At 41.0% G+C, this 22,252-nt stretch overlaps 1 protein-coding gene across 12 annotated transcripts; it reads right to left on the bottom strand.

The window, feature by feature from the left end:
• Positions 1-2,883: 2,883 nt before the first annotated feature.
• On the bottom strand, positions 2,884-21,845 carry EBAG9 (estrogen receptor binding site associated antigen 9). 12 transcript variants are annotated; one of them, XM_035546201.2, is made up of 10 exons: positions 21,696-21,832; positions 19,440-19,491; positions 18,972-19,150; positions 16,304-16,479; positions 15,299-15,396; positions 11,577-11,655; positions 11,290-11,448; positions 9,312-9,419; positions 8,240-8,331; positions 2,884-3,442 (listed from the first exon to the last, which is right to left on the bottom strand). In XM_035546201.2, exons 5-10 carry the CDS (start codon positions 15,379-15,381, stop codon positions 3,322-3,324), a joined length of 642 nt encoding a protein of 213 aa, XP_035402094.1. In that variant the 5' UTR covers positions 15,382-15,396; positions 16,304-16,479; positions 18,972-19,150; positions 19,440-19,491; positions 21,696-21,832; the 3' UTR covers positions 2,884-3,321. The 12 variants fall into 12 exon arrangements, with proteins under 12 accessions (XP_035402094.1, XP_035402097.1, XP_035402104.1 ...); XM_035546204.2 differs by lacking the exon at positions 19,440-19,491 and having other exon boundaries at positions 21,696-21,784; XM_035546211.2 differs by lacking the exon at positions 19,440-19,491 and having other exon boundaries at positions 19,093-19,150; positions 21,696-21,749.
• Between the last annotated feature and the right edge of the window lie 407 nt (positions 21,846-22,252).

Genomic DNA, 22,252 nt, shown 5'->3' with positions numbered 1-22,252 from the left:
TTAAAACAGGTTGTTTAAAAGGTAGGAGGCACGAACATTAGAATAATGTCAACGTTGCTTCCTGCCCTTAAAAAATCTTTGCTCAGCTCTCAGAAAGCATTCAGCTATGCTCAGCGAGAGGCTGCAGAGTTCCCATCACCTACCTGAAGAAAATCCTTGCTGCGATCTCCACCCAAAATTCAGCTCGCTTCCAAGTCTCCATCTTTCCTCTGCCGTACCACCAGGAGATGGACAGCTCATGGTGCCTTTTGTAAGAGGCCGGCAGTACCAAGATAAATGCTGTAACCCCAGACTGGGGAAATGGCCATTGTTACCCTATCCACAGAGGACAGAGCAGCTGAGCTGCAGACACGCCATCTTCATTTGCTTTCCCCTCTAATACTCAGCTTTGATCTTTGACATGTCTGAGCTGCGTTCCCCTGGTGCTGCACAGAGCAGCTAGAAGGACCATCAGCCTGCAGACAGGTCACCGCAAACTCCTTTTGTCCTAAGTTAGAAAGAATTTACGCCTATACCAGTACAGCAAAGGGTTGTTAGGCATTGGAATGGGCTGCCCAGGGAAGTGGTTGAGTCACCATCCCTGGAGGTCTTTAAAAGACGTTTAGATGTAGCCCTTAGTGATATGGTTTAGTGGAGGTCTTGTTAGTGTTAGGACAGAGGTTGGACTCTGTGATCTTGGAGGTCTCTTCCGACCTAGATGATTCTGTGATCTTTGCCTCAAATCACACACCTGCGGAGGACGAGCAGCTCACCAGCAAGAGGTAAAGCAGCAGGGGGCTGCCCAACTTCAGGCTCTCAGGATAGCACAGGAACAGCAGCTCCTTCTCAGGCTGAAGGGACACCTGCTGATAACCCCATCACACACTTTCCTTCCTAACCCAAGAAGAGGTAAGCCTTTCTTCAATGTCCAGCTGAGAGGCACCTGCCCTGCCCCTAAACTGCACTCTTACCGTGCCCGCACTCATGAGGCTGTTCTTAGCTCCTGACCATCCACTTGTTTCTCTCTCTCCCCCCCGAGCAGCTACCTCCTCCAAATTCCAGACTGCAGCAATACACTCAAATCAAAGTCCTGCTTTAGTTGTGTCGTGTCCTACATGAGCAAACAAGTATTTTGTTTCAAAACCTTTCAAACGAACACGTGGCATTTCAGATATGAACACTACAGCAGAGCCAAGGAAAGGAGGATTTTCCAGCCCTCCCAGCAGGTCAGTCCTCCAGAGTCAACAGTAACAGGGAAAGCTGGGCTCCCAGCAAAGGGAAAATAAAGGGCACAGCCAAGAGGATGCATGGAGGGGAAGGAGGAGCCTGCGGCAGCAGGAGAGAAAGAAACCGAGCACATCCAGAGGGCGTCTCAGCTCCGTTCTGGGAGGCGTGCAAAAGTTACGACACTTAACGGCCTCGCTTCACCAGTGTGGTTAAAAGTACAGGCAGGGGTTTTTATTAAATCTTATTCCCAGCCATTCCCCTTATCCCCCATTCGCCAGCCAGGTGCTTTACCAGTGCTTGCTCTAAGATCTACTTGCCACGCAGCTGTTTAGTCTGCAGAGCACGTAGCCATCTGTTCTGCTCCAGTCAGAGCACTTGTACAGAAAAAGCGAGCATGAAAGTGAATATAGTTGCCTTCTAAAATGCATTTTGAAATTGGACAGTTCCCAAGGACTTACTTCACATTTGAAATTTCTGTCAAATCAGTCAACTTGTGCAAGACTTTAAGGAACACAACAAGCAGAATAAACTTTTTTGTAAAGAACTTTCCAGTCACTAAGGCCTTACCACCTTGCTATCTTAATTATCTTTCAAGCAAAACCCGTGTCAGAACCTGCAACTTAGTTAGAAATTGTTTTTCTGGGCACACCATAGGCAAGCCCCCAACCAGTCCCATTCTTTCACAACTTCCTTGTTCCCTGTATGTGTGGGGAACAAGCCTCAGGCACGGAAGTGAGAATTCACTTACCTGTCACAAGATAAAAACCCATACACCTGAACCATGAGTTCAGAGATAACAGCACAGGATCACAGAACTGTTTCGGTTGGAAGGGACCATAAAGATCAATCCAGCTCCAACCCCCTGCCATGGGCAGGGACACCTCCCACCAGACCAGGTTGCCCAAAGCCCCATCCAGCCTGGCCTTGAGCACCTCCAGGGATGGGGCATCCACAGCTTCTCTGGGCAGCCTGTGCCAGTGCCACCTACCACTGAAGTCTATCTGTACATAAATGGAATCCAAGGAGTGCTGGTAACTGAACTGAGGATTTCCAAACTAAATTTATTAATATGAAGATTTTTTTTCAACTATACTATACTACCTATGCAATGGATAGGAAATGTCAGGATTTTTTTCCTAACTGCAGGAAGTAACAGTTTATGCAAGAAATACAAATTTACCAATACAAAGAAACAATTAAATCACTCCCCTGCACTCAGGGAGCAGAACACACCCCAGTTGTGCAGCGATACCATTGCCTGTAGCCACCGCAGTGTTGTAAATGGGTGCGGTAACACAGGAAGCTGCAAGTGACGAAGTCATGAGAAACCCAGCGAAGCATTCAGCTGTAAGCTGTCCTCTACCGCAGCACACCAGGAGTACACGTAGAGCCACAGGTCACCCATAACAAGTCATCTTCTTCTGCATGATGTTGTCCTGGGTCTGGCTGGGATGGAGTCACCTTTCCCTGCAGCAGCCCATACGGTGCTGTGCTCTGCACATGTAGCTAGAACAGCAGTGGTATCACACCGGGGTTGTGTCTGCTGCTGCACAATACTGGCACCGCATCATCAGGACTCCCTCCAAAACCTCTCCAACGGAAAACTCTGAGGTATTTATAGATAGTTTTATAAAAAGGCAAAAGCAGACATTTTGATATCAGGTAGGAAGCAAAGGGTTATTTAAAACTGTTTAATTACATGTTTCAGGTAAGCACAGACAATACAGTAGGTTCCCCACCACTGAATATTTACATTCTTTTCGCTAGGCTTGAGCTGTTCATTAGGAGTCTCTCTCAATCAACATCCTTGCTCAATCACTTTTGCTGCAAAGAAGGGTACTGGAATAGAACTATTGTAGGAAACTTCATTTCACCAAGGCATGATTTTGTGTGTGTGTTTTGTTTTTTTGTGATTTTTTTTCCTCCTTAAAGAATCATCTACTAGCAGTTCAAGATACTTTGGGAGAATTCTGGCTTCCAAGAATGACCTGAAGAATGCATTGAAATTGAGCAGTGTGTTGAAGTCCTGGAAATACTTAAATCAATACCAATACGCATGTTGTAGAGCTGGAATTCTCTTTTCCCACTGGCACTGCCATCGATGCGTCGTTTCTGTTAGGACAGTTTTACACCAATTTTGTTTTGTTCTTTTTTCATTAGCCTTTGGGCCTCTTTCTCCATCTTCTTTCGCTGTTGTTCTGCTGCTCTTTTTTCCCTTTCTGCTATCTTCTGTTGCCTGTAATTAGAGAAAAAATGAACTGCTAAAAAAAAACAGGAGTCCAATTTTCAGCATAGTCAATAACTAGCTTATTATAACTAATAGAAAACAGACCCTCAGTCGACTATAGTTAGGTTCAGAACAGTTACTCTTTGGTCATGCTAAAGGTCTTTTCTCAGGTTAATCTAGTCTTAGGCAGTAATATTCCTTCAAATATCACAGATTCATAAAGGTTGGAAAAGACCTCCAAGATCATCTGGTCCAACCACCCCCCTAAGATTTACAATCTGAAAGTCACTCAGTTCTCAAAGATTCAGGATAATTAGTGCAAGTATTGGGCAATTATAAGGCCCAACACTAATTAGAAAAAAAATAATCTAGTGCTACAATAACAAGATAACCTGTCTTTTCAAATTCAGAGCAACACAATTTGACTCGTCTAGAACACGGAGTTCTGCCCCTCCTTTTCCTCAGCAGAGGCATCAGTAGCTGTCCTCTTTATAATGCAAGTGCTATGAACATTTTCCATGTAACCAAGTGAGATGGTAACTTTTAACATTCCTTTTCACTTGCTCAGGCTCCGTGCTGTACTCTATTGCTCAGGGACACATTATAGTGCTCATATTCCAAGTGACACATGGCAGCTCGCTCCTGTACTTCATAATCAGCAATAGAACAGTGTTCAGAGGTCACTCCTGCTTTGCATTCAGCTTACTAGATATTTAAAAAAAATGCCATGCTGTTTGCAAGCTGACTTAAAAATAAAAAACGGAGCCTCATTAATTTGAAAAGGAGAAATTTAACGGGTTCAGTAAGAATAAAGAATAGCTCATTATAAGAGAATAAAGAAGTATAATTGGCAAGAGAATAAGGAGTTAACTTTCAACACATGTTATCTGTGCATGTCCACTCAAGTCTGTAAAACATTCAGAATTAAAAACTATCATAGAATCACAGAATCATTAGGGTTGGAAAAGAATTCCAAGATCATGTGGTCCAACCATCCCCCTACCACCAATGTCACCCACTAACCCGCGTCCCTAAGCACCACGTCCAACCTTTCCTTGAACACCCCCAGGGACGGTGACTCCACCACCTCCCTGGACAACCCGTCCCAATGCCTGACTGCTCTTTCTGAGAAGAAATGTCTCCTCGTTTCCAACCTGAACCTCCCCTGAAAAAGAATCCTCAACTGAGGCAACTTTCTTTGGTAAATTGTCAGCTATGGACAAACTGTGCACATAAAGCAAAATATTCGAGGTACAAGACTACATATTACCTTTGTGTTGGACGGTGGTAGGAGAGGAACTGTACTTAATACCTCCACAGTTTCATTTGACTGATTATTAATGGCTAGAAGTTTTGCTATCCTCTAATACACCTCCCTGCTGTCATGGAAGAATGGAATCAATCATTTACATCAGAATCTACCTCCCATTTCTACTGAAGTTAATGGAAGCCCAAATTTATTTTATTTTTTTCTTTTAATATTTCTGATACCTCTGAACTGATGCAGAAGAGGGCAAAAAGCACAGAGACAGTGCAGTTCCAAAAAGATACAGTGGAGTTAAAAAAAAAAAAAAAAAAAGGCCACAAGAGGTGTTAAGCAATTTTGCTATTCACTTGCTATTGTGAAATAAGGAAATTTATAGCAGATCATGTTTCTTCCTCCTGTATAAGCTGTACAACACAGAACACTGCACAGTGAAGATTCCTGTAAGTGGTTTCTGTGCCCTCTACTGGCTGAGTGATTTTATTGGACTTAAGTCAAAATGAGAAGAGATCTTTGTATCATCTCAGACAGAGGTACTGAAGTCACCAGAAAATACATACAAGTAGCCTACCACAGAAGTGATTACCTTTTACTGCTCTTTTACTCGGTCATTCTTCAAAACACTGGTATCTACTCCAAACTTTTTACTTATTTTCAATATAAAGTTACTACAACCTTTCGAGCTCAGAAAGGTTCAATTTCTCAATAAAGAGCCTATGACAAACTACAGCCACATCTGACTCACTTATTCTGGGCTCCAACGCAAGGAGTTCAGCAGAGTTTGGATGGAACGATACCAGTCATTTAAACCAGAAAAGTATTCATTATTGATGCCAGTCTTGCTTTGCACTGCTAACACTAGTTATGTCCAAAAAAACCTAAACCTCTCTCATTGGTTAGCAGAACTTATAACCAGAACAGTTAGCAGACATTCCACTGGTTGTGTTTGTTTTTTTCTTACTGTATGCATTCTGAAAAACTAAGAAGAATGATTTCATTTCACTTTTTTTTTTTTTTTTTTAATTTCCTTCAACGCAATTAAAGAGTACAAAAAATACTCTCACACACTGGATATTTTACACTTAGCTACTTATTAAAGCAAGGACCATTTATGTTAACTGTTCCCATTGGGGAAAAAAAAAAAAAACGAACACTTCATTGGTATTAGAAAGTCTAAAGGTACATACAGGTATCTACAATTTGCAGCAGCAAAGTTCTATCTAACTTCAATTAATTGTAAAGAAAAATGAAAATCCAGCTTTCATCCACCACACTGATTTGTCACTGACTGGAAGATTTCAGCGCTACCAGCCCAGAACTTGCTGGGGAGCGGGCAAGAAACAGACTCCAGGAACTGCTCAGACAACAACGGTGGCTTACTCCTCAGCGCTGTCTTCCAGCACGCTTGGATTTCCAGGAAGCATTTGGCTTACTACACATGCTTACTTCAACTGTTGTGGTGCACATTAAGTCACCAGGGAGAACACAGGATACAGTCTGCCCTGCTATTAAGAGGCCACAGCCCATTTTTGCATGATTGGGCAGCACTCCATTGCTACAGAAAAATTATTCTAGTCTGAGACACTGCTGAATACTGACTGAGCACCAACACGTACCCAGACATAGCTGGCTGAGGGAGATTCTTACTTTTTCTACGCACACCATCCTCAGTAAGCGCTGCTGGAGCAGAATCAGCATCAGCATTCTGGAGAATCAGGGAGGCTGCTCACCAACTAGCATCTGAAATCTTCAGATTATTTTGTAGATCATGCTGCAGTCTCTACAGCACTAAGAACAGACACCAGATCACTCCCTTACTACACAATCTGCTGAAAAAACAGAGCCAGGCCTATCAAGTACTATACTTAAGCTTTATGTCAAAAGTTAGATGTTAATCCCACCACAGATACCTACTGCAAGAGAGACTGTAAGCCCGGAAGGCATTTCCTACCGATCTTGCTAAATATCAGCCAGCATTTTCCACAATTAAAGAAAACCACTGTAATTTGATGCGTCCTGAATAAAACAAAGGTTTTACTTCACACAGCTGGGGTACAACTCAGACAATGATCAGTTGTACTGAGGTGGCCATTCATAGTAGGCCAAGAGATATGTAATACAGACAGTTACAGTTCTAATCGTGCTCTGTTCACTTGAAATATTTGGACACATACATCCCTACTAAAGCAAGTAAAGTTCAACACTTTTTAGTGGGGCAGAGGAGGAAGCCTCTGAAAACTAACCACTTGAGCTGAAGTCTTTCCATAGTAAAAATATGTCAGGCCAAAAGCTTCAGAACAGCTTCTACCAAATAAGATAATTTGAAAAACAGAGCTGAAGGAAAACCCCACTGCTATTTCCATGTGAGTGACTCCTCTCACTAAGTACTCTAAAGCACAAAACTGACAATTGGCAGAAAATACACCTTGGACCATCCCAAGAAAATCCACTGCACAGACAATTTCACACTCCAGAAATAAACACACATGCACTCACTAGATTATTACTACCTAATTTCTGTAAGACAAGCCCACGCTCGGGAAAGCTTCGGTACTTGTTTTTATAGTCTTAAAACCAAGATCTTTAATGGAATGTGGTAAGGGTTCAGTAAAACACAATGCAGCCTCTGCAGTTAGCAAAAGCAGTGGCATTTCCCAATTCAAAATAAGCAGGATTTTTCATTGCCTTTCGTTTTCTTTGTCTGGTGCATCACAGGTTGAATTTCAATAGACTGCACTTTTGAGACTAAAGATCTTACCGAGCCTATTGATGTTCTTTAAAGGCACTATCCTTGGAACAAAAACAACCCAAAGAAACAACATTCAGATATATCACGTAGCTTCTGTGATACAGACTTGAAACAGTTTCAGTAATAACGCTAAAAACAAAAACCAACTAATTAGATATTAACCAGAATGTCAATGTAAGTTTGACAGCATTAGAATAGGTTGAATTTATCATCCACCACTAACGCATTAAAAGTATGCTTCTGATGTATGACCTCCCTCTTGTCTTACTCTACTGTTGGAAAGTACATTTTCCCAAATAATGGTACAATAAATAGCTCTACAGAATCTTCTATCTGGAAAAAAATACATTTTTTCTTTAAAGAATTCACAGGTTTAGAATGATTTTTAAAAACATCATGCCTTTATTTCCCACTGTCACTATTGTCTCACTGAAGCCATAGATTTGTGATTTTCTGAGTAGAATGAGAGCAGGTTAGGAAGCTGGAGCGATCTGAGGCAGGTTATCTGATCATGCAACAAGCACCTAAAGTTTGATAAAACCTTGAAATGAAACAGGTTAACAGAAGTCACCGCCAATTCAAATCATCGCGTGCAATTAGCTTCAACTCAACCTGCACCTTGCTACCATTTGTACTTCTTCAACTTCTTAAAATGGAAAAGAAGAACAAAACTGATGAGGTATTCACACGAATTTTGTGAGGCACTGAGAATGACAGAAGTACTACAGAAAACAAACCTGCACTTGATTCTTTTGCATAAAAGTTTTTGTAGTGCTATGTTATTTTCATTTACCTAAGAACTTCTTCTGCCTGCCAGGCAGCATCTTCTTCTTCTTCCCAGGCATTAGTATTTTCTTGCCAAGTATCCAAGTCTCCCAGTTCAGGCTGGAACAAAACAAGAAAAACTCTACTCATGTGGGAAAAAAAAAAAAAAAAAGATAAAAACACTTATTTTTAACCCTGATACTTCAGACTTCCAGACACATCTGAGATATGACAGTACTTCTCAGTTTATTGTTCATGTTCTAATACTGACTTTTTGCCTTTATATTGTTAGTATAGATTTTTAGATCCTGGTGCTGTGGAACAAAGGAAAGAAGGAAGTACTAGAGTGCATTTTTAGGAAGAAGACGACAAGCCGAGGAGGTGAACTGAGTAGACTGTATTAAAAATTTCTGGAAGTTGCATGGACAGACCAATGTTATTCCCTGAATGCTGTTTTTACTCACTAGAGCCCTTTTCCAAATTATTTTCATTATGACAGTCTAAGGAAGTGTTATGACCATTCTGTACTGCTCTCTGCCTAGACCACTTTGTGCAGTACATTAAACGAAGCACTGTTAAAGAAGGCAAAAAGGAAGAAAAAATGAGCATCTCCAACAGCCAGGCTGTTGCATAGCCAGGCTATTTAGCAAGGACTAAAGCGCAAAAATTAGGAGACTCTTAGAAGACAAGCTCTATACAAAGAGGAGGGAGAAGCAGAAAGTTAAATATGGGTTCAAGATTACAAAGCAAAGAAAACCCACTGACTTCCTAGAAAAAAAAAAAAAAACTTTTGTTAGGAACTTACTGTGTAGAGTCCAAAACACATGTAAGCCAGTGGCTTACAAGATTTGCTAGTATACAGGTGCTTGGAAGCTTCTACCTTTTAACACTGATCTGTTAAGCTTCACAGTCAAATAAATAAACTAGAATTAGATCAATTGCTTCATTACTTTGAACCACATATTCAATTTTAAAATAATTTATATTATTCCACAACTATTCCTCTTGCTCTCCACAACATGTATCTTAGGCAAATTATTCCTTCTCCTAAGAACTCATTTACCTGTCAAATAAAAGATCAATACTTAGAGCATACTTACAGACTGATGAATAAAAGGAATATCTTGTGTAGCTGCTAATCTGCTAGAGAATCCCGCATTTCCCTCTGGAATCCCAAAATTTAAAGGTTCTCGTTTTTTAATAACTATCTGAAAATATTCAAAAAAGGAACAAAAAGAGAGGTCAAAGCACTCTGACAACCTATGACTGTATCAAAACACACAAAGGGCACAAAACAGGAGAGATCCAATAGCCACATCTCCCAGTATTCACCTGAGCTACCAATTACATGAGATATTCCTTGGAGAAACCCTGCTTCCATGAGAGGAAAGTAAGATACTACTCTTGAGGGCAGTGCTGTCTGGACAGCTGTACTGCTTTGGAACACGAGCTCTTCCAGGTACTTCAACAGCACAGCTGTGCAGACAACCTAAGCTTCAGTAGTTGAAGTGCAACTCACTGTCACAGCAACTGATAAAGCTCTGTGCTAATTTGGCTGAAAAACGTGCACTAATGCTTCTCCTGAAAGGCAAGTTAACAGGCTTAACACAGTAGCTAAGATCGTGTATCCCTTATCTGTCTTGACCTCAAGACATGAGCCTACTCAGTTGTTTTGTTTAGCCTACTTTAAGCCCCTGCTGCTTCCAAAAGACATAGATCCCCCATTTCACTGCCTGTAGGAACACTAGCAGCAATGCAAGAAAGCAAACAGGACTAGACCATCTCGTTTGGCAATGGCAGATGTGGTTATTTGACTGAAATTCCATTTCCACACATTGTAGATATGAGCAGGAACACAAAAGGATTCCACCTCAGACCTTGGGGTTCATACTGAGCCCTGACACCATGAAACTGCACATACAAATTCATATTTACAGGTTGGTAACAGGGCCAAGTTAGCAGCAATGGTCTTTACGGTGCCTGCAGTCAATCCTAGAGATGTGTTTAAACTAAACCAGTATAGCAATATTCAAGCAGCATGGACTCTTCCTGAGTTTTATGCTATACCAGAAGCTCAATCGATAAAGAGAAAACATCACTGGAAACAAAGGAGAAATCGCCCTCTCCCCCAGTCCTCCTCTGCCCCCCACATTTTGTGAGACCAGAATCTTCAGAAGACTCTACTCCACACAATCTTGCAGACCCCAAATATAGACAAAATTGACCCCAATAACATCTCCAGTTCATCGGAGCACCAGAGAATTAAGGTTGGAAGGGGGCTAGGGGGTCTCCACATGAACCTCCCGCTCAAGGCAGGGTCAGCTCTGAGGCTGACAAAGGTACGCAGGGTTTATGCAGTTGGGTCTTGATGGAGACTGGACCACCCTAGGCAACCTCTTCCAGTCCTTGACTGCCTTCATGGTGCAAAAGGCTTTCCAATCGACTCAAAGCCCTGTAGATACCCAACTGGAATATTTCCACATGGAAACAAAACTTGCAATTACCAGAAGTTTAATTAGAAAAAGTTCATGGATTTAAAACTATTGTGGAGATACCCATCTGTTTTTTCTCCAAATATCTGATCTTTGAAGAGCAAGCTATTTTGAAATATCAGCTCCCTAATACCACTCACCCCAACACAACCTGGTAAAACAGGTACCCACTGCTTTCTGAAGCAGCAGTGTTGCTACATCAAACATCAGTACGGGCAGGACATCGAATGTCTCTGTTCAAATAACAAAGAGGTACGAGCACAAGTACCTTAGTGCAATGGTTCTATTTTCAGAATTAAAAGTGTGGTGAGGGTTCTCACTTTTATACTTCCTAGAACATTTAGACTATGAAGTTCACCATAAATTTCCAAGAACTGTAAGACTAATGATGTAAACACGAACCAGTATCAGTCTGAAAGTCACCATTTTAATCAGCCAGGTTAGACTAGACATCAGCATCTATTCTCATTTCAACAGGACAGCATAATTTTGCCTGAAGCACTATCTGTAGGTTGCCAATTTACTTATAACCTATATTAAAGCATAGAAAGCCCTCAGTAAGTATAGTTGAAAGCTCAATACCTACTTTTTGAGTTTTTCTTATAGTTGGTGTCATATCTTTGAAATAATCAGGTTCCATTTGTTCCAAAGGGTTTTGCTGAGCTGCCACATTACCATTGCCACCTTCAATCTTTACACTGGTGGGTGCATCCTCATCCCATGAAGACCAGTCTTCTACTTCTGGCTGTAGAAGTGAATGGTACAAATTAATTTCAAGTAAAAATGTGTCTTACTGTATCTTGCTAAGACAAGAGAACTGGTATGATCACTCTGTTAAGTAATTATTAAGTTACCTACCACTGAAGCAATTACCTGTTTGGGAACAGATGAATAATCCACTGTGGTTGGCAAAGTTATTTGGTCTCCACTTAACTTTCGCCCTCTTCCAGACCTGAAAGAAAAACGTAGGATTCCTCCAAGCTCTGAAAACATGACCACTAAGTTTAAAAAAAAAAAAAAAAAAAGAAAAAAAAAGGAAGTCTGAGAACAGCACTGCTGCAAGTAGTCTGGCTAAAACATTAAGTGCTTAAACTAACTCAGTACTGTCTACTGCTGGTAAGAGAGCCTGCTAAACAAAGGACTTTCATCATGAATTTAAAGCGGGGTTCACACGAATTTCAAAGCACCATTTACTGTTCACATTTTTCTTAAAGAGTTGCTCCTCCTCTGTTTCTATGCCAGTTTGAAAAGGGATGAATTAAATCAGCTATTTGCATATAGTCAGTTACAGTTTTTAGATTCTCAATGCTAAAGAAGCAAACGCTACAGATCTGTATTAGCTCAAAGATAACCATTTCCACTGGAAACCGAGAAATTCTGCTATTGGCCCGAGGCGTTAAGCTGCGTTTAACAAATCGTTTGTCGAGCTGTTCGATTTGAAAGCCCCTCTAAAGCATTTTTCCTTTGAAGTCTAAAGAGAGGTAGCACAAGATTATGCAAGTCAACAGCTTCTGCTCAATACATGCTTCTACTTAAAGAACAGTGTTGCAGTGAAAGTGTTCCAGCAACTGTATCAATTTTAATTGAAGACAAACACTATTGCATTGCTAATAATGCAAATATTTACTTAATGACATTAAAAAAAATCACAACAAAATATTTTTAGCTGACATTTGCTATATCTTAAAAGCTTTTAACACACGAGAATGAATTTGAGACTGACACTCGTGTTCTCCCCACGTCAGCTCCTATATCAAGACAGTCACCTAACTGACCTTGGACCTTGATAGCTTGGAAGAACAAGGACCTGTTTATTGATACTGATGAGAATGCCACAGGGAACTGCCACTTGGAGTTCACGTCCATTATTTTTATTATTATAGAACATTCCACCATCGCATCAGAACAGCTGAATTGCTTGTAATACAAGGTCCACTGCACACTGGTGAGTGACTAGATTATCTTTTTCCTACTTTTGGATCAAATTATACCTCCTTAGGAAAGATCAGGTGCTATCATCAAATTTTCACTTCATATAATCAACTCTAGCCCATTTAGAAACCGTTCTTTTAAAAACTACATAGTTTAGTTCACTTGCAAGAAGTCTTCAAGAGAAAGCAAATCTTAGTTGCTTCAGATTTTTAAGACTGAAACTTACAGCTGTCCAAGTCTTGAAGTCTCTACAATGTTAAGAAATTAAAATAAATGTAGCTCAGAAAAAGCTATTACTAAGTATAAGGCAACCAAGATAGGGGACAAAATCCTAAATTCTATCCTATGTAGTATATATGCATAGGTTCAATCTTTGAGCAGGTTCCGTTATAAAAAAGACTACTTAGGCAACCAAATTTAAGCACAATTTTCAGATTATATCCTTGAAAAAAAATGAAGTTTTCATACAAAAGGTAACCTACTACTGCGGTGTCAACAACAACAAAAATGTCATTGTTGTAGGCCTGTTTGACTTACATATGCAGTCATATGAGACCTGTTTTAATCTTCCCTTCATATAAAAATATTTAATGTACTTGACGCTAGATTCTGTAACAGACAAAAAGAAAAACAAAGCCCCCTCAAACACATTAGAAACTTCTGATACTTGGGCTGACTAGATTTTGTCGATGTCTCTAACAGAAACCCAAGCCTGGAAACAGCTGCTTCCCAACCACCATTAGACAGACACTGATCACTGCTCTGAAGGCCAAATGTCTCAATGCTTCTTGGTTTTGTTTATCTATAATAATTAGCAGCATCCAGATTTGTCAGCAGGATGAAGACTGTAAACGGAATGAAATTTCACCTTATTTTGTATTTATACCTGTTGTTTGCTGGAAACAGTGGATTCAAGCAGGCTGCTGTTCATCAAAAAGAAAGTTAACTGAAAAATGCCAAGTGCATTGCATAGGCTTTATGCTGACTAGAGAGATGCACAGTCTCTGCAGGCACTTGTTTAAATTAAAAACTAAAATGTGTAATCCAAATAAGTACCAGCTCATATCCATCAAATTAAAATGCACATTTAATTAAATCACATTTGTTGGTTACCAAGCTTACTCATACGCAGGGGTGCATTATAAGAAAACAAAATTTATTAAACTATGCTTTGCAGCTGACATTAAAATGAAGAACTCTCTGTGGTTAACGGACCGAACCAACTTGATCAACTAACTCGCTTACGTGAAAGTTTTAAATTTTCATTCCTTTGACTAACTGTTATTAAGAGAAGAAAGATTCTCCTACTTTTTGCTCCCAACCAGTTCCTCGCCTGTTCACTGCGATGATTTAGTTCACTCAGAAATTGAAAAAGAAGAAAATTGTTTATTAGGTGCAGTGACAGTACTGTTTATAAAAGATACCTTAACACTTTGATTAAAGGTCCACATATTACAGAAACTTATATAAAAATATATGTTACAGAAATCATACCAACTCAGTGTTTGACTTCTTTAAGAACTTGAATGGCAAGTATTCTTAATTTAATTTAGAATTCAAATCACAAAACTAAAGCTGACAGCTATTAAGTTGTACGCAGCATTAAAATGCATCTTTTTAAAACTTCAACAAATGTGGAGTGAATTTACCAACAACGAGCTGAAAGCTTCCTCTTATTCATACAATGAGCAAAGGTGAACAGGACAAAAAACAATTCAGATGCTATTTTGTGTCTACCACATACTCTGCATATGCTTTAATCTCAGTGGCAAGGTAGTAGTTATCATACACAGAAGAAGAATACATTTCTTCAGACTGCTAATTGTTTAAATAAAACAACATCCTGTAAGGGTGATGAGAAGGAAAAGTAGTCCAGAAGATGGCACCGTATCTGAGAAGATCAGCATCAGGTACTGTTGAATCCTACTAATATATAACCATAAATCTGGATAGATACAGATGTGTGTTTTTTTTTGTCCTTTTTTTTGTAATGCTTCTAGATACTACCCTGCTGTGTTCATGAATTTACAACTCAAAAGAACACTGAGTGTTTTTGCTTTCTCTTGTAAGTTGTAAGATGTTCATTAAAAAAAAGGAAAAAAGAAAAAAGCAGTTCTCTGAAACTAATCACTGTCCGCTAAACATTTGTATGAACCTTTAGCAGGCAGAAGAACCTAAAGTCTCAAGCATCTCAAGCAACTGTTTCTTGACCAAGCAGGATGAGAATGAGTTATATTTACAATGAAAGCCTACTGACTGATGACTGGGTGGATGCTGCCATTAGGTGAACCTCTTAAAAATAAAATATCGCTTGCCAAATCCTTTTTAAAAAATTCGTGAACAGTTTTTAGTCATTTGACAGAGGATAACGTTAAAAGGCAATTTTTAAACCCTGTCATAGCTGTTCAGAAAACAATCCCCATTAGAGCTATCATAACACAAAAATACACGGACTCACAATTGTACTACACAGACTTTTGAACTCCGCAGGTATATGCAGATTAAAGAGTGAATTTGACTTATTTTGTATCCTTCTTGATTGTTTTGCAATCAGCAGCAAAACCAGAATTAGGAAAAGAGGTGGGTATGTGTTGGGGAGAAAGAAAAAAGAGAAAGAACTTGTAATTAAACCAGAAAAGGTAACCAAATTAAGACATGTTTACCTGCATATTAACTTTTTAATAAAAGAAAGCACAGCTGCCAGGCAAGTACAGATTTTAAAGAGCCGAAACTGTGTTATGGCCATGATGAGAAACCCTTCCTGCAAAAGAAAAAAATAAAAGTTAGATGTAGAGCATTATATATCTTTATAGCCCTTAAAGCCAATTTCCTTCGTTGCTCATAAACAGGGAGCATTCTGTGAAGCTACATTCATGCAAGAAAAGAGAGGAGGTACCTGGAGCAGAGACTCTGCCTGCCTACTATCTGGACATTTCACTGATGTAAAAAATGCAAGCACCTCATGTGTACAGCCTTTAAAAAAACAGCACATAATCATAGATAAAGACACAATTAAAAGCACTTTTAAAGTGCCAATCAGTTGTGGTGACTGATCTATTTTAGACACTAACAATGCAAGGAGAAAGGAATTATGACCAGTAAGAAGCTCACACCTCCCTGAGCAAGTCCTTGCATATGCAAATTATCAATGTACATGAAATCAGCATTAAGTCAAAACCTAAAAGCGGCTGTTTAAAGTTTCCAGTGATTTTAATTGGAAATGTGTGATGAGAACAAACATTTTATTTTAGTGACCAATGTCACTGAAAGATCATCAGGAAAGAAGGATCCTGTTCACACGATGTGCACTACAGCACAAGTTAATCCCCTGGATACATCAATGCTCCTGTGACAGCCCAGATTATGCTAACAAACCCAGACAAACAAAAATTGATCTTCAGCTGAAACCACCAATGCTGGTTGCTATTTTTCAGAGTCAATTAGAGAATTTAGGTAATTCGTATTCAATATATCATATTTATTCCAACAGGTCCCCTCAAATAGGTATAGACCCAGTTTGAATAATAAACTGTAATTCAAGGATCCCTTTTCTTTCTTCTATAGGTGAAGATCTCAGAGTAAGGAAGAAGAGGTTAGGCTTCACAACTAGCTTTTAATTATATACAGCTACACTTGTAACAACATTTTCTGATGCCAGTTTAACATACCTCCTGGTGAGAAGAGAAGGCAGCCCTGTGACATTTTCCTCAGGCCATGAGTATTCCATGGAAGGACAGCTTGATTTCAAATATGCTATGGCATTTAAATCACTTTTTATATTCCAGGCTTTAAGTTAGGAAGAGTCAGGAAGGTGGGTCATTAGGTAGGCTGCTCCAATACTGCCCTGAGGATTTTATTAAAAAGTACATCATGGGATTTGTGAGCTTCACAGAGCTCAGATTTACTTTATTGGTGCTCATTTACTAGATAACTAGTATTAAACATAGTAATATGGTGCTGGAAATACTACTTCACGTACAGTCCAGAAAAGGAATTTTTGCTACTGAAGAGTTGTGCAGGGTTAAAGGCTTAAGCCTTTGCATAACCACCAAAATTACACCAAATATATAATATAACCACCAAATTACAGACCATGCTACCAAGCTGTAGCTCAGCAGAAAGGCCTTGTGGGACACACTTCACCTCTACCTCGATACTGGCCTTGTCTTAATCTCATTTCACGGGAGACTCTTTGTAGAAGAGTGGGTATCAAACGGGCTTTTTACCTAACAGGAACAGGAAAGAGTCAAACTTCCCACAAAAAGTAGTGACATCAGACACCAGCCAACACACTTAGCTTTCCGATTTAAAAACAGAACTATCATTTGGTATTGTACTCATGCCCTTCCTCACCTTCTGGCATAAGCGATTTGGACAATATCTACGTGACAGGATAATACAGCAGTCAAAAATGTGAAGGATTTAGGAACAGTGGAAGCTAGTGAAAAAAACAGCAGGCGGCAACTGGATGGATAGCTCTCTATTCTAAAGGTAAAGATTACTGCAAAGGAGCACTTAATTGGCAAAAGAAATTGTTACTTTAAAGAGATGCAGCTAAAAGCCATCTACCTGGGATTTCAGGAATGAAGAGCAGGAGACCTGCTGAAATAAGAATAAAGGTACGTCTTTTCTGAAAGGAAGGTTATTTAGAAGCTCATTCCATTCTTCTCCATCCAAATTCACTCTTCTATTGGCTCAGGGGTCAGAGGGAGTTAGTAGAAAGATACTCAACACTACAAAGAGTAAAGCAACTTTCCAACTTTCCTACTGTTTAGCCTACTGAACTGCCAAGCTAGACAGTCCAGGCAGATCCTAAATTTAAAAACAAAACAAAACACCCTACTGATTGAAAAGATTGTTTTAGGAAGCACTATTACTCAAAAATTTCTAGACTCAATATTATTTTTGCCTAAGTTTTAAGAAAAAAAAAAAAAAAACGGAATCCACAAGGACAGTCTAGCTCACAATTTCTTGAAGTTCACTGCTGACAAGTGTTTGTTAGTCACCAGAAATTATTGCATTTTCCCCAGGGCATTCCTATACGTGGCAGCACACACTTCCACTATCACCCACACGCCTGTTCAGCAGGGTTCAACAGCTACCTTCATTCCCCTCACCGCTCAGGTGACTCCTTGCTCCGCTTCCTATGTGCCACGCAGGAACTGCAGCGTTATATTGAAGGAGGGCGAGACACAGCCACATGCTGCACGCGTGTGTTTGAGCTGCGTTCCACTTTAACTATGGCAGCATCAAGCCCTTCAAGACAGCAAGTATCATTTTGCTTTCTTCTGCTCTAAGCTTTGATTGTAACCTCCTCAATTAAGTTAAGCCCTGTGCTCAAGTCGTCAGATCCGCAGCCAGAGTTCTGGCAACAGCAAGGAATCACTAGACATAGTACTGCCAGCAATCACCCAGCTTTAAAAGGTACTTTTATCAGTGTATCTAGTTTTTCTACAGCTAATTAAGATGTGAAGCAATGCATATGCATTAATTTTGCCAATATGCTAAAAGTTAGGTAAAAAGAATCTTAAACCAAGTAGTTGGTTCAAGATTAGGGCACGTCAAGCATTCCCTGCCAGACATCTAAAACAGCACTTGAAGCATTTGTGTTACTGCATTTTCTGAGTTTAGTGCAAACTGAATTCACCTGATAACATGAGACGAGACTTGTTAGGTAAAACAGGGTGTTCCTTCTATTTCTGTTGTCAGTCCTTCCCCAGCCCAGGGAAGAAGAGATGCACAGCCACGTAGAGCACTGAGACAGAACACGGAGTGACAGTGCTCCAGCAAGAATCCTCAAACATTTCTTAACAGGTGGAGGCAGAGGTGAAACACTGGACTAGAATTCAAAAAATCTGATAATCTGTCAGCCTGACACAGCTTTGCATGTATCATGCCCCATGCCTCAGCTTCCCATTTGTAACATGGGATAGTTTTCCTTCTCCCGTTAACGTTGCCTCAAATGTATAACATTTATCAGACTTACTGTCAACTGAACTTTTAAGCTCCATTGCAATAGATAGAAGTAAGTGAATCAGGACGTGAATCCTAATTAATTTAATTTCAGCAGTCAGTGCAACAATTTTGTAAAAGTTACCACATCTAGCAGGAGTTTGACTCACGTAGCTCATACTGCTTTCTACTGGTAAGAAGTTACAGCAATTGCTCACATGGAAGTTGTGTACCAAAAAGATTAGAGCATGGTAGCAGCAAGACATTAAACACAGAGACAAGTGAGAAGCCCAAGGCAACTTAGCCCTGGAAACATTTTATGGATCAATAAAGGAAATATAGGGAAGGGAGGGAAAGTTCAGAAACTTATTGAAACACTTTTACACTGCACTCAACTTGCAGCGGCGTTAGAGCTCCTGGCAACTCGGACCTCGCTGGCACCAGCCTGAGGCACACACCGTCCAGCTGAGTATGTGAGCTAAGGTGCAAGAGACAAAATGCTCACTGGCCGTCACCGTGCAACGAGCACCTCGTCGTCTGCAGGAGCACTTCCTCTTTTATACCTAATTGCACACACAAACACTACTTAAGCAATATCTCAAGAGACAGAGCCAATTCTAAAACAAAGTCACTTTCTGGCACTCAAATGGTTTTAAAGATTTAGTTTTTTTTCCCCTCTTACTGAACTCATGTCCTTCCAACAGTTAAAACGATGTCAGAAGATTAATATTAGAGGGCACCTATCCTCTCCTCTGTTGCTCCCATGTTCTACTTGTAATGCTGACTGATTTGTGCTGTGTCGTTTTCTTGAGATATCATCATCTTCTGAATGGAATTTCTGTCTCGAATTACCACTGCTTTGTGAGTTGATTGCACGTTCTTTCACATCAGCTCATCTGTGACTCTGCAATGAATACATGAAGACACCTTGGAAACAGTGGCTTTTCCATGCATTAAATACAGCTAATTAAATAGCCAAGGGAAGAAGTCTAAATCAAAATTAAAAATAACTTGACTGAAACTGAACGTTTCCCCACCAACAACATATTTACATGAGTAACCACAAAAAACCTCCTAAGGCAAAATGAGACATCCATTTCCTGGTACAGAAGACTAACGTGCCCTTGGGTACTCACACGTGTCAGCCCCAAAACTCCACAAGAGCACCAGTGAACCAGCATGTCTGCGCTAGAACAAACAGCTGATAAAATCAAAAAGCACCATATGATTAGTCCAAAGTTTAAGTGGCAACAATAAGGTTTCTTAGAAGTCCAATTTACATAAAATTTTAAACAAGCAGTGCTACCACATTAGTCCGAAGATGACCAAGTAGATTTACAGGGAGATGGAACCTTATGAAGATTAGTAAAAATGCATTAAAAAAAAAGTGTTTCTTTACAAGCACAAAACCCCTCCTCCAAATCGTGTACATTAAAAGATGTACAAAGACATTGACTTTTTAAAACAGCAACGTAATGATTCAGGAGCAGCATTCAGCCAGGTACTGAAAGCCAAAACCAGCATCTCCTGCACTTCAGAGAGTAACCGTGATTCTGTAACCTAATGAAGATGTTCCACTCCCCTCTTCCTGTATGATTTGATCCTTCTTTATTTTTTTGAATCGCTTTATGTAGAAACATAATATTGGGAGCACTGAGGCAGGAGGAAAAAAACAACTAGGTCAACATCTCTACCATTGATTTTGATAAATGGATAGATGAAATGGCAGCATTACTACATTTTGTAGTAGCCATGCTACTACGGCATTAGAAGAGTAGAATCTGTCTACATCCGGGTGGTTACGGGGATGTCCTTAAGGAACTGTAGTTTCAACATTGATGTTCTAAGTTTCAGTGTAAGAACCCTAAATAGGAAGTTACGAGGTAGCTGGGAGAAAAGACTACTTTGCCTATGACTTGGGGGAGTGAGACAAGTCATCCAAGGTGTTCAAATCCAAGAAGAGATTTTAAGACAATCTTTTGCAGAAGATGCCAAAATTTAAGAAAGAATGTATTTGTCTCTATAAGTAAACATAGAAACTAGCCCTACCTACATCATTCCTAGACACCTAACTGTTTACAGACTGGAGCTTAAACTTTTTCTTTTTAAACCTACTATCCTGGAGTTGTAAAACTTCTAGACTAATATCACCTCATCTCACCCCTTCCTCTCGAAGAAGCTGAGTATAGTTCCAATCTTGTTAACACAATATCTTGAAGCTTTCTGTTCTGAACTAGAATGCGTCCTGGTTTTTGAGGTAATATTAGTGAAACCAGAAAATATAAGTCCACTGACTAGGTACAGTCATTCTTTGATAATTTGTTATCTATATGTGCTACTGTCTTCTGAAAAACAGACACAGAATATAGAGATGGAAGCTGTGCAATCCCATGATACTACACTGGTCATACAGGAAGTAACTTTGGTCATATAGGAAATCTGTGACACAAGGCACTACTTCACGTATCTCCCTGTGCAGCACTGGGGTTCTCAGACACAGACTTCATGATACCCCAGTTGTGCCACAGTCTTTACTGGTCATCCTGGACTTAAGTTATCTGTATTCACACTGAAAGCCAGAAACATAAATTAACGTACTCTTACTACTACCACAAAATCATCTTGCAACATCTGGTGTCTCAACAAGCCTCAATACTTCACAGTCGTGATACACTATTGGTCGTGTTGCGTGAGACAGCTTGAAGAAGTCCCTACACAGCTCGCCAGTATTCCCAGAGTAGCCAGGAGGACCATAAAGCAGAACGCTGTGCTATTTTTCATTAGACGTGCCACGGAGGCACCACGAATCGCTGACCACGAAGCAGCACCCCAGCACCGGCCCAGGGCTGAGTTTTCCAAGGACCGCACAGACACCAGAGGAAGCCGTCCACCTTTGGACTACAGGAACCGGACCCTTTAGAGGTGCACTGCCCAACTTCCACACGGCTCGTTATGCACGCCTGCTGTCAGCACGACCCAAGACTGTGCCCCCGACTCCTCCCGTTTGTCCCAGCCTCTGGGACACCCCCCGGCCCCTTTCCCCGGCCCGGCGGTGCCCGAGGTGGAAGCGGGCACCCCTCCGCCAAATGGCGGCCCCCTCCCGCTCACCTGTCCCGGCCAGGGGGCCGCCGGGCGCCGAGGCGGCCAAAGCGCAGCCTCCGGCCGCCCCTCATTCAAAGCCTGGCGCTCGCCGCCGCCTCCCGCGCCGCCATCTCGGCCTCCTGTCACCGGGGCGACTGGGCCGCCCCTTCCGGCCGCGCCGCTTCCCCCGGCCCCGCCAACCAGCGCCGCCCGGGCCGCCCGGCTCACGCCGCCCGCGGCTGCTGGAGCGGGGCGGGGCGGGGCGGGTTGACGTGGCCGCCCTGCGGCGCGGAGGCGTGGGGTTGTCCCGGCAGCTGCCCGACCGCCCGGGGTCTGCAGCCCTCTCAGGAGTTTTAGCGGGGTTTTTGTCGCGTCAGGAAGTGTGATAAATAACCCTTATCTGTGTGCCGCCTGTGTGGTCCTAGAGATAGTCCTAGGCGGTTGGCTAGGCTACTGTAAATGTGGAAGGTGCTAAAAATTTGGCTGAAGTAGCTTCCCGCTGGGTGTTTCTTCAGCTGGTGTTAGCTCAGCTGGGTTGCTCACCTAGAGCTTCAAAAACGGTGTGTGTCTGCTAGCCTGACCCA

The sequence above is a fragment of the Cygnus atratus genome, chromosome 2 (assembly GCF_013377495.2).
Source record: "Cygnus atratus isolate AKBS03 ecotype Queensland, Australia chromosome 2, CAtr_DNAZoo_HiC_assembly, whole genome shotgun sequence".
Lineage (NCBI taxonomy): Eukaryota > Metazoa > Chordata > Aves > Anseriformes > Anatidae > Cygnus > Cygnus atratus.
This window is presented reverse-complemented; position numbering and strand designations above follow the sequence as displayed.